Genomic DNA, 14,982 nt, shown 5'->3' with positions numbered 1-14,982 from the left:
TCAATCAGAGGCATCACACCCCTTTCTTTAGGCAGTTTTGCTCTGGTAGATCCAGTACAGTCACCCCTGTTATCGCAATACAGATGTGCTGATAAAGTGATCATTGCATAATAATTAAGCCTGATGAGTCAGTTGAATCACACTGACTAAAAGTCAATAATCAGCCTTGCAAGTACAACAAAAGCAATAACTATGGGGCTGTTGTTGATTTTTTAAATCTTTATCTCACTGGCTTGTCAAGGTGCTAGACAATGTATCAACATGATCATGTATATAGTTTCATTGTGGCTCCTGGGGCAGCGATTGCCTCCTTATTCACACCACAAGTTTGTGTGTGTGTGTGTGTGTGTGTGTGTGTGTGTGTGGTTCTCTTTGTGGTAATTTCAATTCATCATCTGATTTTGGGAACATCTGTGGCATGTCTGGCCCTCAGACCTCAGACTACACTGCCGTTTTTTTTTCCGTGTCAGGATGTGTTTCTCACACGAGACTCGAGCAGTTAAAGGAAATACAGATGTGATTGTGGACACAGCTGGAAAGATACGTCCATCCACAATCAAAGAGAGACAGAAACAGTGAGGAAGTGAGCTCAGACAAACTCATGTTTAACATTCCTGCTCTAGTCACTGACTGACCCTACGTTTGGGAGTTTCATCAGCAGGCGGGCTGTACTGTAAATCGCTATTTCTAGGTCAATGGTAGCCCCCCACCCATAGCTGCCTGTCTGCTAAGGGCCAGCCCACTTATTAATCTGCATCTGTGGTATAAGCATGGAACGGTGAGCTGTGGGGAGTGAATCAACCAGCTGTGGAATTACAAGCAACCAGAGAGGAAGTCTGGTGTGTGAAATAGTTAAATGCTTTCTTAGAATTTCATTCATTGCCTCCAAAAAGGAAGCTTCTTTAAAAAATAGAACAATCAAATCCATCTTGATTGAACTAAACATGAGGCTTTTTGATCAGATAAATCCATAGTGTAGTGTAAATCATAGATCATTTGTTAGTACAAAATAGATGTATTTGCTGCTCGTGTAAACACCATAATAAACATTTTCTATTGTTTTGCCGCAACTTTCAGTCCATGACAACACCAGACGTGTTGGGAAATCACTTTGGCAGAATTTGGGGGGCAAAGATGAGAAATCACAGTAAGAATGAAGTAAAAACCCTTTCATGCAACTTTTCCGACAATGTCTATAAACGTAACGTGTACAGTGGAGATCAAAACAAACGTTCGAGCTGTTATTACAACCTTTGACTTCTTTTTTCAAGAAAATAATAATTTTTTATTCATGAGGCCTGCTATACACTATTTCTTTATCTGATAAAAAATGCTCATCTGCAGCAACTTTAACAAAAAAAAGTGCTAAAAACTAAAAATAATTTAAAACTTTGTATTAATTTGTGTCATATTGGGATGCCTTTCCTGCTTCACAACTGGAAACAGGAAAGATAATCACGCTGATAAGATATTCAATGTAACATGCCGATGGTTTAATGTTATGGCTGATCATGAGAACTACTAACCACCTGATCAGTACAAGTTAAAGGTATGAAAACCACAGCATAGATTGCCTGTGTGGGAACAGCAGCATGTCTGAACAGGCAACAAACAGACAAAATACACAAAAACATTTACTGACAGATTGATTATGATGGAAAGGTTTCTGGGTTTTGTAAGAGGATAAAAGCTGGACAATATGTATCTACCAGTAGTTACGTTCTTAGCCTCTCATGTCCTCAAGTGTTAATAGCCAAAAAAGAGTCTTCTTGTATTAAATATTTTTTTGTATTTTATATCAAAAAGCCAATGAATCAATAATTCTTAGAAATGAAAGAATTGCAGAAATCTGTGTCCTCATTGTGCCGTATTTCCATATATATTTGTATAGTATAACAAAGCCCCATTAGCTTTAATTAAGCCTAGCAATTTTAAAATATCACTTTTGGTGTGAAGTATATTAAGATGTTCGTGTCCAAAAATGAGGTGGTCACATTAGCGCTACCTTTTACTGTTGTTTTGTGTCCAAAAATGAAATTGTATTTTTATGATTTTTTGACAAAATTTCACTCTGACTAGCTTTATTTATTTATTTTGTTGCCAATTTTACTGCTAATTAATTATAGTAAGATATCAATAGAGGAGGAAAGAGAGTAGCTAAAAGTTCTATATGTTTAGTATTCTGACGAATAATTGATTACAAAACATTAAGCCTCTGAAAACCAAACTTAATATTGTGTGTATGTGGTTAGAAGAGCTCATTTGCAAAAGCATCCCATGATTCTCGAGGATATCTGCGAGGCGAGTGACCTACATTCACTCAGAGGGTCTTCACGTCCGCTTCCTTGTCACGTGTTGACCCGTTCTGATTAGCTGCTTTATCCCACATCTATGTGGGAGGCCACGCGTCAACTATTAGTGTGGCTCACTTTAATGTTTGAAGTTGCACAGAATGTAAAATATTATAACTCACCATAATTGCAATTCTTTACCCACTTTCATCACATTCGGTTTGCACTGGTTTTGGCATGTCATCGTCATCTGCACACGTTGTAAGATAAATAAACCCATCTTGTGCCTAAAGGGATACACCACAAGGCCTTCGACTGATTATCCCCTTATAGGGTCTCAAACACACTTTAATATCAAATCAAATCAAATTGTGTTTACTGTATATACTGTAATGTGCTTTACAGTCAAAAACAAGTCATCTCAATGCTCACTTGCAAATTAGAAATACAATATACACGCTCAGAATAAAAGCTCAACATGTACCTAGAAACAATCCACATAAAGTGTGATTAAATCTATCTGATTAAAAAAATTAATAAATAAAAAAAAAATATATAAAATTTTGTATTTAGCAGCTGAAAAACAATGTGTACTATATTTGGGTTTTGGTTTCTAGTGAAAGTCAGGTATTCATCGAGTTCTGTATTTGGATTGGCTGATCCTCCAAAAATAACGGTCAAATTGAGATTGCGATGCAAAAATTAGGATTAGGACAAAACTTGTTTGCTACAGTTTCTATTCTCTCATCATCTGGACTCAGAACTGAATTGATAGACATAACCTCAAATGTATTTTGATTTAAAATTTGATTGACTGGCTAATGCTAAAAAAAAAAAGTGACTATTAGGTTAACAGGAATATCCCTTAAAGACTCTCACTGTTTTATTTTTGCACACAGCTGTCTATACATTCCCAGCAAGCAGTATTCTGAGCAACAGGCTCCCCTCTGTGTTCCTTCTCACTACGTTTGTATTTCTGAGCAGTTGCAGTGTAATTTACCAGCTGTAATAAGAGGGCATCCGTGTTTATTTGTTTGTGTGTTGTCTGTTCCCAGATGAAAGTAAGAGGCATTTCTTAGGACTTCTAATGTGGGCCCGTTCACACTGTGACACATGGGGGCGGACAGAGCAGTGTAAACAGAAACTAAGAGACTAGATTGGGTTAATTATTGCTGAACCACAGCTGTTAACATGGTTGGTATTTATGTCCCGTGCCTATTTAGAATTATTAGGATACTGCTGTTGAGCAGATAAATAAAAACCACAGGTGCAATGTTATTGTTTCGTTTGTCCAGCTATGCTTAGCAATCACAATAAACAAAAAAAAAATCAAAAGATTATGAAACCGTTTTCTAAAAAGGGCCTGAATTGAACCAATTTCACTGAAACGATGCGAGGAAACACCAGGAGCAGGATTACTGTGCCATGATGTTGCCATTTTTCTACGATGAAGTAACATAACCTCAATGTATTGGTTGAGGGGGGATTTAATACTTCTTTAAAGACATAGTGACAAAGGCTGTACTATCTCATTAAATAAGTGTGTCCCGATCCGATACTGATATCGGATATTGGTCCAATATTAGCATAAAAACAAAAAATTGAGTATTGGATCGTCAGCTCACATGTATAATTTTTTATATTTTAATGGATTTACAGTGGTTATTTTTCAGAGTTTAAAAAAAGCCAACATTGTTTAATCTAATTGTAGAATACTGTTACGATTAAGGTTAAAATGTATGTAACCTATTGGTTAATGATAACCTACTGTTGCTGTCAATTTTTTTCTTGTTGAATAATAATAATAATAATAATAATAATAATAATAATATAGAACATCTACAGTTTCGCTTCACAAATAAGGAATGAAAACAAATGTACCAATCAAATTATTATTATTATTATTATTATTATTATTATTATTTCTCATTTCTGTAACATAAGTTTCTAAAGCTGTATTGTGGACCTGCCAAAATAAATCCAAAATGCAGCTTGAAATGTTCAGCAACCTCTTGTAACTTAAAGACTATGGAGTGGCCGCGGTGTCCGCCATGTTGTAAACAAAGCTCTGAGCTGCTACGGGAAGCAGGAGGGTCAAATGTCATTAGCTGCAGCGGTCCTTTCAAACTTTTTTAGTTGAGATTTTTTTTGTGAACTTTTAAATTTTATATCACAATCTTTATCATTTCTTAGTCACTGTGTTTTTGGCACTTAAAATATTTGAATATTATGTAAATTATATTGAGAATTTTATTTTTTTCGATTGAATTTGGGAAAGCTTAAATGAAAACTTTTGATCGTATGTTTTTAATACTGGTTGAACCACATTCCAAACTAATGAAGATAAGCTATATCTTCAGTCCTTCCTGTTTTATTCAATGCATTCACTTGTCTCTCACTCTTTCCTTAGACTTCATTTAAGAGGAGCTTGGACGGCATGCAAAGTTGTGAAGTGTCCTCAGACAGCACTGATGATCCTCTTAGTAGTGGTCTACGCACTCATCGACAGCCTCGAATAGTAGTCATTGGTGCCGGCTTGGCTGGCCTTTCTGCAACTAAGGTCCTGCTGGAAAACGGCTTCACGGATGTTATCGTCCTAGAGGCTTCAGACCATATTGGTGGAAGAGTTCAAAGCATCCGACACGGTCAGTAGATACAGTATAACCTTTACTTTTGAATATACAACTAAGTGTATTTGTATGAAAAAACCCCTCTCTCTCTCTCTCTCTCTATATATATATATATATATATATATTTATCTTTTTATTTATATGCCACGATTACATGATATTTTTAAATTCAGCATTAGTTATTCAGAATTAAATAATTCGGAATTAAAGTGTTCTGCTTTGTGTTTACATGGAAATAGTAATTCCCGAACTGAGGTTTACATGGAAAACCAGTTTATTTGGCTTTAGGTAATTCCGCTTTAGGTCTGGGGCTTTGGAAGGCTCTGATTGGACAGGGGGCGAACATGACGTAACACGTCTATCAGGAAAAACACACAACAAACCTTTTATTGTAGGCTGTGACACAGACGACCACACATGAGAACTAATTCGGAATTAAAAACAGAATAAACCAGCCACTTCATTCAAATAAATTTAATTTGGAATTAAATTAGCATTAGAAATTAACTGTTTACAAGGTCAGGTTAAAGAGGAATTAATTTATATTCCGCTTTAAAGAGGAATTAAAGCCGGTTAAATCATAGTTGGTTATTTACATGTCACGACTGCCACATCTTTATCCAGTAAACCTGGACATTTGGCAAATGCTGTTGAATTAGTTGGAAAACTCTATAATAAAACGTTGCTCATTGTACTAGGTACTCTGAAAGCCTGGATAGTTTTGAACTTTTAGGAACACTTTTTTGTGCATGAAAATAAAAAATAAAAAAACAATAAGGATTTTTAAAAAAAAATTATTATTACTCAAATGTCTCCAGGCGGTGCCAGATGAAATGACCCTCAGCTGATTTCCATACCTACAAGTAAATTTGATGGTTAGGAGGAAAACAAGTAGATTAAAGTACCATATCTGTCCAAGAACTTCCACACATAAAATAGGTCACGTGTAAAAACAGGCTCATACATGTAAACCTATATGTCAGAGATAACTGCATCTGATAAGAAGTTATATAATCACATTATGTATAGACATTTACAGCTGTCTTCTTTAATTCAATTCAAATCAATGTAAAAACATGTTTTAGCCAATGTTGTTTTTTCCTATTATGTGGCTCTAGTGAGCTTTGCAACTGCATTACTGTCAACCTCCCCCAACCCCCCACTTCCCACTGACTTTGATGTTGTTTTTTTTACGCCTGGTAGGAGACACGACTTTGGAACTCGGAGCCACCTGGATCCATGGTGCCAATGGGAACCCAGTGTATCACCTGGCTGAAGATAACGGCCTACTGGAACACACCACAGATGGAGAGAAGAACGTGGAGCGTATCAGCCTTTACACCACCTGCGGTATTGCTCACTACCAGACCAATGTCGGGAGGAGGATCCCCAAAGACCTGGTGGAGGAGTTCGGTGACCTGTACAATGAGGTGTTGAAGCACACATGCACCCACACACACATGAAAGTCTGGGTCCTTACATTAAATATGTGAAATATCTAAGTTTTAAAGTTAACCAAGCTACAAAGAATATATGGTAATGCCAGTGACTCTTTAACAGACGACTTCAGTCATTTGCTTCAGCCACAAATGTGAAATGATGCAGGTTTATCCAATTCTTAGATTATGTAATGAGATCGGGAGGCTGTGAAGTTATGGAGTGGTTTAGCGACTGTATATTAGATATGTTTTCCAATGAATATTAAATAATCATTTTAATCTATTCAAAGGTTTTGGATTAGACTGATGTGGCACTTAAACTACTTCACATTACTATCATTTATTTAATAATAACTTTTTGATCTTTAATCATACGTCAGTTAAAGAAACATAGACAAAACAAATACACACTGTGTATGTGTTTCACAACAAATGTAGATGTGGGTTGTTTGGATGTGAGAGATGGGTGTGGGTTTTGAGCTTTGTTGTGTGCGTTATGTTGTTTGGGAGATGGAAAATTCCTATAGAAATAATTAACTTTCAATATCTGAAACAGGGACAACAAACTTGTTGACACACCTTATAGGCGGAAAATTATGCAATGACGCTTGTTTTGCTAAAGGATTTACACATAATCCTCTTAATCAACTACCACTGGCTGAATTTATCCGTCAGTATGAAAACAACAGAAAGCCTGGTATGTTTTCTTCTTCTCTGAACTTAAAGAAAACTGTGAAGGAAGCAGATTTTTGTAAGACACACATTTATTGAAATAAATATTGATTCTGGATTCTATTGTAAATGTTATTACGCCCTTATAACGAATATGCACATTACTGTGGGTCAGTGCGGCACTTATTTGAGCTATTGTCAAATTAGCATTACCTTTAAGATCATTCCTGAGTTGTCATGTGGAATTCGTGGCTACAGCCAAGTTTGTGTTGTATGTTTTCAGTTTTGGAGCGTTTGACCTGAGGGCATTCATGTTCACACTTACCAGGTTTGTTTTGACGGAAGGGAAATCAGGTTTAATGTTGTTGAGCATGTATGAGCACTGCCTGGAAACCTAGAGCTTACTAACCATTAAATTACATTTATGGTATAATTGTTATTATAATTGTGAATTTAAGAATCTGTTGCCGTTGTAATCATAAGATAGTTGACTTTGTAATCGTGATTTCCATGGAAATTCAATAACAACTTTTAATTACAGTGTAATAAATGTAAAACAGGTCTATGGCTTACACATAACTAGTTAACATATATTAAAATATGTTTCATATTAAGTTTTCCCACTACCTCAGTGAATTTTCCCACTCATAGGGTTAGAAGAATTAGGGGTTAGAGTTATGATATAATAGAAGTTTTTTTTTAATGGGGACGATACAATTTTACAGAGTAACAATATGGTGGATGTAGTGATGTGTTGTACAAAGAGTTTATAGTTATTGCTAAATTCTAACTCTTGTCCCAAGTTAAGCTTTTACCTCAGGTATTATAATAACCGCACAAAAATTTTAATGTAAAGATGCTAAAATGACATTGTACACACAAAAAAAATGCATACAATCATCACAATCACACGCTATATGAATAAGAGTTAGTAAATTGAGAACGTAATTATAATTGACTTTCAGGGGAAAAATAATAATTGTAACTTATTTGTAATTGGAAAAAATGCCGGTTATCATATTAATAAGTGAATTGTAATTGAACATGTATAATTTAAACCGTAATTGTAATTGAACATGTATAATTTAAACCGTAATTGTAATTGAAAAATGTAATTGAGCCCAACCCTGGCAAAGATATGCACACACACATCATGGTTTGAACATGTTCACACTATATGATAGAAGTGTGAACACGTACATAGGTTTTTAGCTTTAGCAGTGCACTATATTCAAAATCATTTGAATTTGAATATAGTGCTAACGCTAAAAATAACCCCTATGTATATGTTAAAATAGGTTTTTTATATACTCACACAAATGCTCTGTGTAATCGCTTGGATTAAAATTTCACCAGGGAAAAGATGTTTGAAATTGTCAGTAATTAGAGAAACTGTCCAAAACCTGCTGAACTGACCTAGCTTTACTCTGATCAGCTGTCAGCCACTGCCCACACAAGCCTCGCCGATTTGTGCCACGTACTGCTAATAGTGTGTTCAGTGATACTCTACACACTGTTATTTAACAAGCATTAAACTGAACTGCTATGAAGAGGCCTGCACTTATCACCCTCTGCTTCTTTTGCATCTTTTACCCTCCAATAACCTCTGTGCCTGCTGCTGTCCTTTAGGTGTATGAGCTGACACAGGAGTTTTTCCAGAATGGAAAGCCAGTTTGCGCTGAGAGCCAGAACAGTGTTGGCGTTTTCACACGAGACTTGGTGCGCAAGAAGATCATGTTTGATCGGGACGACCAGGAGAGCACCAAGAAGCTTAAACTGTCTTTACTTCAACAGTACCTCAAGGTTTGTGTGAGCAACTTGTTTTACCTTCAGTAGACACAGCTATCATTGTTGTAGCACAGTGGTTCTCAAACTTTTTTTTTTTAGCTCAAGTACCCCCTTTCTCTTACTTTTAAATCCAAGTACCCCATTTGTCCAACTAGAACATTTTGCTCTGAATTTTGTGAAAAAACAACTAAAGAGCATAATGATGGAATGATAGAATGAAGGGGTGGTAACACATTTTAAAGAATCTCATTTTCTAGATAAGTGGAATGAAACAGTATTTAGTGCCTCCAAAATAGATTTATTTCTATAGTTTTTATCATTTCGGGTCATCTCCCACCTGATGTGGGACCAAGATTTCTATCATCATTTTGTGCATTTTCTGTGACATTTTTTGTGTTTATGGTGTCATTTTGTGTATTTTGTTGTTGTTTCAGTATATTTTATCTCATTTTGTGTGTTTTGTTAAATCGCCCGGGAAGAACTAAGTGCACGATGAGTGCACTGACCCGCTTAGCTGACGCCAAAGCCAGTAACAACACTGTTTTCAGGGACACAAACTTTGACGTCAAATTTGTAAGATGGCAGCGCCCCTAAGGGCCGTATTTTGGCTTCAAGAACGTTGAGTGGGAACAGCTACAGTGCACGCCCACTGATAGAGAGACATTGAAACGAATGTTATGAAAGAGAACCCATATTTGTAATGCTTGTAAATTTTTCATTCTTTTCGTCATGTACCTTCTGTAGTGCCATCGCTTATCCCCATTTGTGAAACAATGTTTTAGCAGATAGCTAAGAAATTTTTTAATGAGTCATCAGAAAGGAAATACCTTAAAAGCTCTTTGCCAGAAAACAACAGTGGTTTGTTGTGTAAAACTTGTCTCCTCTCATTGTTAGGGTGACCATATTCTGACTTCTGAAAAAAAGAGAACATTTTGTGTTTCAGGTGGAAAGCTGTGAAAGCAGCTCTCCCAGCATGGATGAGGTTTCTCTGAGCGAGTTTGGGGAGTGGACAGAGATCCCTGGAGCACATTACATCATTCCTGAAGGTTTCATGAAGATCGTGGAGCTTCTGGCCCAGGACATCCCGTCCCCCACCATCTGTCTCAGCAAACCAGTCCGCCGCATTCACTGGAACTACTCCAAGAGCCGCAACACCTGCCAGGAAAACAACCACAACGATTACCACCACAGCTGCCAACGCAACCATGAACCCCTCAAACGAGGTCACCCCATCTGCGTGGAGTGCGAGGATGAGGAGTGGATCACAGCCGACCACGTTATCGTGACCACCTCCTTGGGAGTGCTGAAGCAGAACCACAGGGACATGTTTTTCCCCTCCCTGCCGATGGAGAAGGTGCTCGCCATCGAGAAGCTGGGCATCAGCACCACCGATAAGATATTCCTGGAGTTTGAGGAGCCCTTCTGGAGCCCGGAGTGCAACAGCATTCACTTTGTGTGGGAGGACGAGGCTCAGCTGGAGCAAGTGTCCTACCCCGAGGAGCTGTGGCATAAGAAGATCTGCAGCTTTGATGTCCTCTACCCTCCTGAGCGCTACGGCCACATGCTGAGCGGATGGATCTGTGGGCAGGAAGCGCTCTTCATGGAGGGCTGCGATGATGAAACTGTGGCCGAAACCTGCACTGAGCTGCTGAGACGCTTCACAGGTCAGGACATGCACATTGGTAGATGAAACCAGGATTGAGGTAAATTATAATTGCAATCGCGTAATTGATAAGTAATTATGATTATGGCGTAATTTTAATTGTTACAGTAATTTTTCAAATCTGTTGCTGTTGTAATCGTTGTTAAATTATAATTGAGTTTAAATAATGTACTTTGTAATTGTAATTGCCATGACAATTCTATAAAAGTTACAATTTATTGCAAAACTGGAGAACCATGTTCCAGTTCTACACATATGTAAACAGTTTTTAAAATATGTTTAATATCAAGCTTTCCCACATTTTACAATAAAAAAATAATAATCTAGGGGTATATGCACACAAAAAAAGGCTCAGACACCTGCACTAAAAATTTAAAAACCTATATTTTCATTGATTAGAAAACCTAACAAGGTAACCAATAGTTAAGAAAGAAATTAGATTACAGATATTTGTTTTTAGTGTATTTTACAGCTGATTTACGATCTATTATCATAAGAGATGCTAACAGAAAGCTAACAAAAGCGAAAGGTTACCTTTTATTAGGCTTTTTATTTCAGGCTCATGAACTTTAGCAACCGAGAATGTAATTGTAATTGAGAATGTAATTGTAATTGACTTTCTGGGGATAAAACATAATTGTAATTTAATTGTAATTGAAAAAAATGCTGGTAATTGTAATTGATCTGTAATTGATCATGGGTAATTGAAAACATAATTGTAAATGAAAATTGTAATTGACCCCAACCCTGGATGATACTCGTCAAATACCAAACACCAAATACCAAAGTAGCGGCTTATAGTCCAGAAATTACGGTATAATGTTTATATTAGAGCGCACACCTGTACTGTATGTACTATACATTTAACATTTAACATACCTTTATTTATCTTCCTTTTGTTAATTAAAATATTGTTTCGTTCACTAGGGGATCTTTATGGAAGAGTCAGTAATCTAACATTACGTCAACAATAGCCTCTGAGGGTCTGTTCACTGACTCATGATTGTTAGGTTTCTGTGTTTTTATAGGAACAGTGTGACATAAGCTTGAGCTGTGATGTAATCATGCCTTTCAGAGGGGAACGGTTTTCAGTTACTACCACTGAATGACTTTGGTCGCATTTTTTTGGTCTATTGTTAACAAGGTAAACCGAGCAGAAGGATTTAACAGTAGTTAGATAAGATAATGGAGTGTCGTAAACGCTCTCTGAGGATTCACTTTATTTGCTTCTTTCAGCCATTTTCACGTTATTACTTTGTGTGCATTAGGAAATGAACTAAGCAAAGCCGACTCATTAATTCTAGGTGAACACAGCAATAAATATTTAATTCTCATTAGGGAACAAACAAATGACAACGGGAACGACCTGACATATTTTTCAATATGTTAAGGTCAGTTTTAGCTTTGCTGGGTTACATTGACTGATCTAAACCCACATTAAGGCATAGGATGAATTTAGCTGTTTTATACTAATATTACTGCTTTGGTTAATATGGATTTACTTGATCACACAGAGTAACCACCACTGATGATCACCATATTAGTTGGTTGTAGATTTTTCAGTCAAGTTCTTACAGCATAATTCCATTTTTTTTAATAGCATCAGTATTAACAAAAAGCTTTCTTAAATATCTGTATTGAAATATTATGAGTAACCAAATATATGTAGTCTTTCCCTCAGAGACAGAGAAAATACAATTACAACAATGCTACTGTGCCCAAGTTGTGGTATGATCGTGACTCAGCTTAATTTTTGACCACAAAACCATGTAATTTTATCCTTTTGCAAAAGTGAATATTTGATACACTTTGAGGTCTTGTTGTTTCTTTACCTTTGAAAGAGATATTAAATGGAAGCCACAATCAACCACTTAAACTGAGAAGTCGTCCCACCTATTCTATACCTGGATCATATTTTACAATGGGCACTCCTAACAACATTTTTAAATAATGCTTACATAGATCCTCAATGTGGAACGGGTTTATTTGCCCTGTTGTATCACCAGACCCAATGCCAACATGTCTGCTGAGAATCTCATCTTTTGTCCATAAATGCCCAAGCTGTTAGAAAGTTGACTCACTATTTATCACAACTAATCAGCTGGTCTATAGTTTGGAACAGACAATAAAAATCATGAATATTAAATTGTTATTCAGAGATGTTTAATCGCACCTCGAGTCGATTGGCAAAAAAAATGTTGCAGTCACTATTAGGCCAATTGTGCTGACGTAAAGCTAGGACTGGGTCAGGAAATATGCATTGAAACACCTCATTTTTAGCTCACAACCAAAATGCAAAAATGACAGCAGCGATGGACCCTGTGTTGCACATTTTGCGATATTAAAATGAAGCCAAAAGAGCTACACTGTGGCCTCTAAAGTCAGCTTTACAGTACACATGCGCTTTGCCGTGAGGATCAGTGCAGAGAGAAATGTCTCAGATTATAATTCAGTGAAGTAGGTCACATAGCGCGCACAGAGAGAGCAACAGTCACAATCACCATCCTGTCAGAGAGATTCATATACGAGCTGAATGTGAATCACACACAAACACACACAAACACACACTTATGCACCTCAGTTAGGTAAGAATAGATAAATCCCCTCAGCTGTTGCTTAATTGCACACACACACACACACACACACACACACACACACACACACACACACACACACAGATGGATGCTTCTCAATAGGACATGATTAGAGCTGGGAGATCGAACGTTCCAGGATCAAAAAGTAAAAGAAAATATTAAAAACACAAATACAGCTGATAAATAGCTATATGTCAAAAGACCAGACAATAACACCCAACACCAAGAAACCCAGTGGACTGCAAAAATCAACATCATAAATCCACTTAAAATAAATAAATAAATAGAATTAAAAAAAAAATTAGATACCACTGTACATTTCGTCAAGAATTAGTGGGGAAAAAAAGAGAATATCAAACCTTGATGAGCAAACCAGGTTTGTTTATGATGAATATGATTGGATAAGTGAACTTTTCCTCGCCAGATGAGACGGGAAATTTGGCCAAAGCGGTAAAACTGATGACTTAATCATCTGGTGATACTAAAGATCTCAGTTTAGTTCAGTGCAGATGGCCATGGTTGATAGAGCAGTGACACTGTTGCATGACTTTACTGGTTAAGTTGTGGATGTCAAGAATTATAGGTATCAGGTGCTTAGTTTTTTTAATAATTTCATCATGCAGTTAAATCTTCTTAGTTAAAATGTTGTAGTTGTTTTTGAGCCTTTCTACAGACAACAGAAGGAAATTACTGTAGCTCTGACTTGATCAGACATTTTATGTAAACTATTGAATTAAGAATTTGCTGTACTTCTACATTATCTGCCTGTCCTCAGTGTTAATTGTAACACCTGTCTACAGGTAACCCCGACATTCCAAAGCCCCGCCGTATTGTCCGCTCCTCGTGGGGCAGTAACCCCTACATCCGAGGCTCCTACTCCTTCACCAGGGTGGGATCCAGCGGTGCAGACTGTGAGAAACTAGCCATGCCACTGCCTTACGCCAACAGCACAAAGGCTCCGGTAAGAAAATAAGAAATTCTACAGAAAAAAATGGTCAAAACTTACAGTAACACTTTATTTGAAGTTTTATACATAAGGCTGACATTACGCTGTCATTAGCATGAATAAGGTGTCATAAAGGCTGCCATTAAGTGTTGTTCGTAACCCTAACCCTGCCTAACTTCACTAGATCCCTCCACCTAACGCAAAAAATGACAACATAACTCCAAAGGTGTAATTTAGCGAACAACACTAATGGTACGTTCACACCAAATGCGTTTTGGGCGTCAAAATCGTGCCTCACGCCCCTAGTGGATGCTTGTGCTCATTGAATCAGACGCTTGTCACCAGTGTCGAAGACGCTCTGGACGCGTGTCCAAGCAAGTTGGGAAGAGAGTGCATATAGGGGAGGGGCTTCTCTGTCGCCGGTGGTGTTCATACAATGGATGATATTGTGGCGATCAGTTACGTTGCTAATTCACCCAGTGACTGTGATATGGTGGGGAACATTATGTTGAGAAGGCTGTGTTTTCGGTCGTGTGTATTTTGGTGTGACTCAGTGTGATGTCAGAGGGCTATAGAGAAGTGGGGGTGAATGGAGAATAAAGTTTGGAGTTCCTTGCTGAACACGCCGCCTCCGAGCCCCGTTCATCAGCTCTACATTATCCAGAGAGTGGCTTGGCTTTATTTGTGCCTCGGCGCCGTTTCTGGATTGAACAGAGCTGCGCTTGGACGAGAGTCGCTTTCAGCGTTATTTACGTCTCTCCCGTGCCCAGTTTGACGACCTGCTGACCCCCATTGGCGCTCACATATCCTGCCAGGACACCAACTACAGGCGTTCTATTCCAGCAGAAGAGCGCCTGTCCATCTGTCTCCGGTTATTGTTTTTTTTTTTTCATTATTCTGAATATGTCATGGTTGGGGAAAGCGCCTGATTGGTCGACGCGCCGCGATATGCCCCAAAA

At 37.5% G+C, this 14,982-nt stretch overlaps 1 protein-coding gene across 4 annotated transcripts in view; it reads left to right on the top strand.

Moving 5' to 3' along the window:
* Positions 1 to 14,982, top strand: part of smox (spermine oxidase) — a 39,841-nt gene that overhangs the window by 21,753 nt on the left and 3,106 nt on the right. For 3 of the 4 annotated variants that reach the window (XM_028452331.1, XM_028452336.1, XM_028452345.1), the window contains exons 2-6: positions 4,702 to 4,936; positions 6,125 to 6,351; positions 8,662 to 8,835; positions 9,764 to 10,484; positions 13,878 to 14,038. In XM_028452331.1, the coding sequence (XP_028308132.1) occupies positions 4,702 to 4,936; positions 6,125 to 6,351; positions 8,662 to 8,835; positions 9,764 to 10,484; positions 13,878 to 14,038 (1,518 nt within the window). Of the gene's footprint in view, positions 1 to 4,701; positions 4,937 to 6,124; positions 6,352 to 8,661; positions 8,836 to 9,763; positions 10,524 to 13,877; positions 14,039 to 14,982 lie in introns of those variants that run through there. The other variant, XM_028452354.1, reaches the window with a different exon arrangement.

Source organism: Gouania willdenowi, chromosome 1 (genome assembly GCF_900634775.1).
Source record: "Gouania willdenowi chromosome 1, fGouWil2.1, whole genome shotgun sequence".
In the NCBI taxonomy this organism is placed as follows: Eukaryota; Metazoa; Chordata; class Actinopteri; order Blenniiformes; family Gobiesocidae; genus Gouania; species Gouania willdenowi.
Note: the sequence above shows the minus strand (reverse complement) of the source record. Positions and strands in the feature narration are given on the sequence as shown.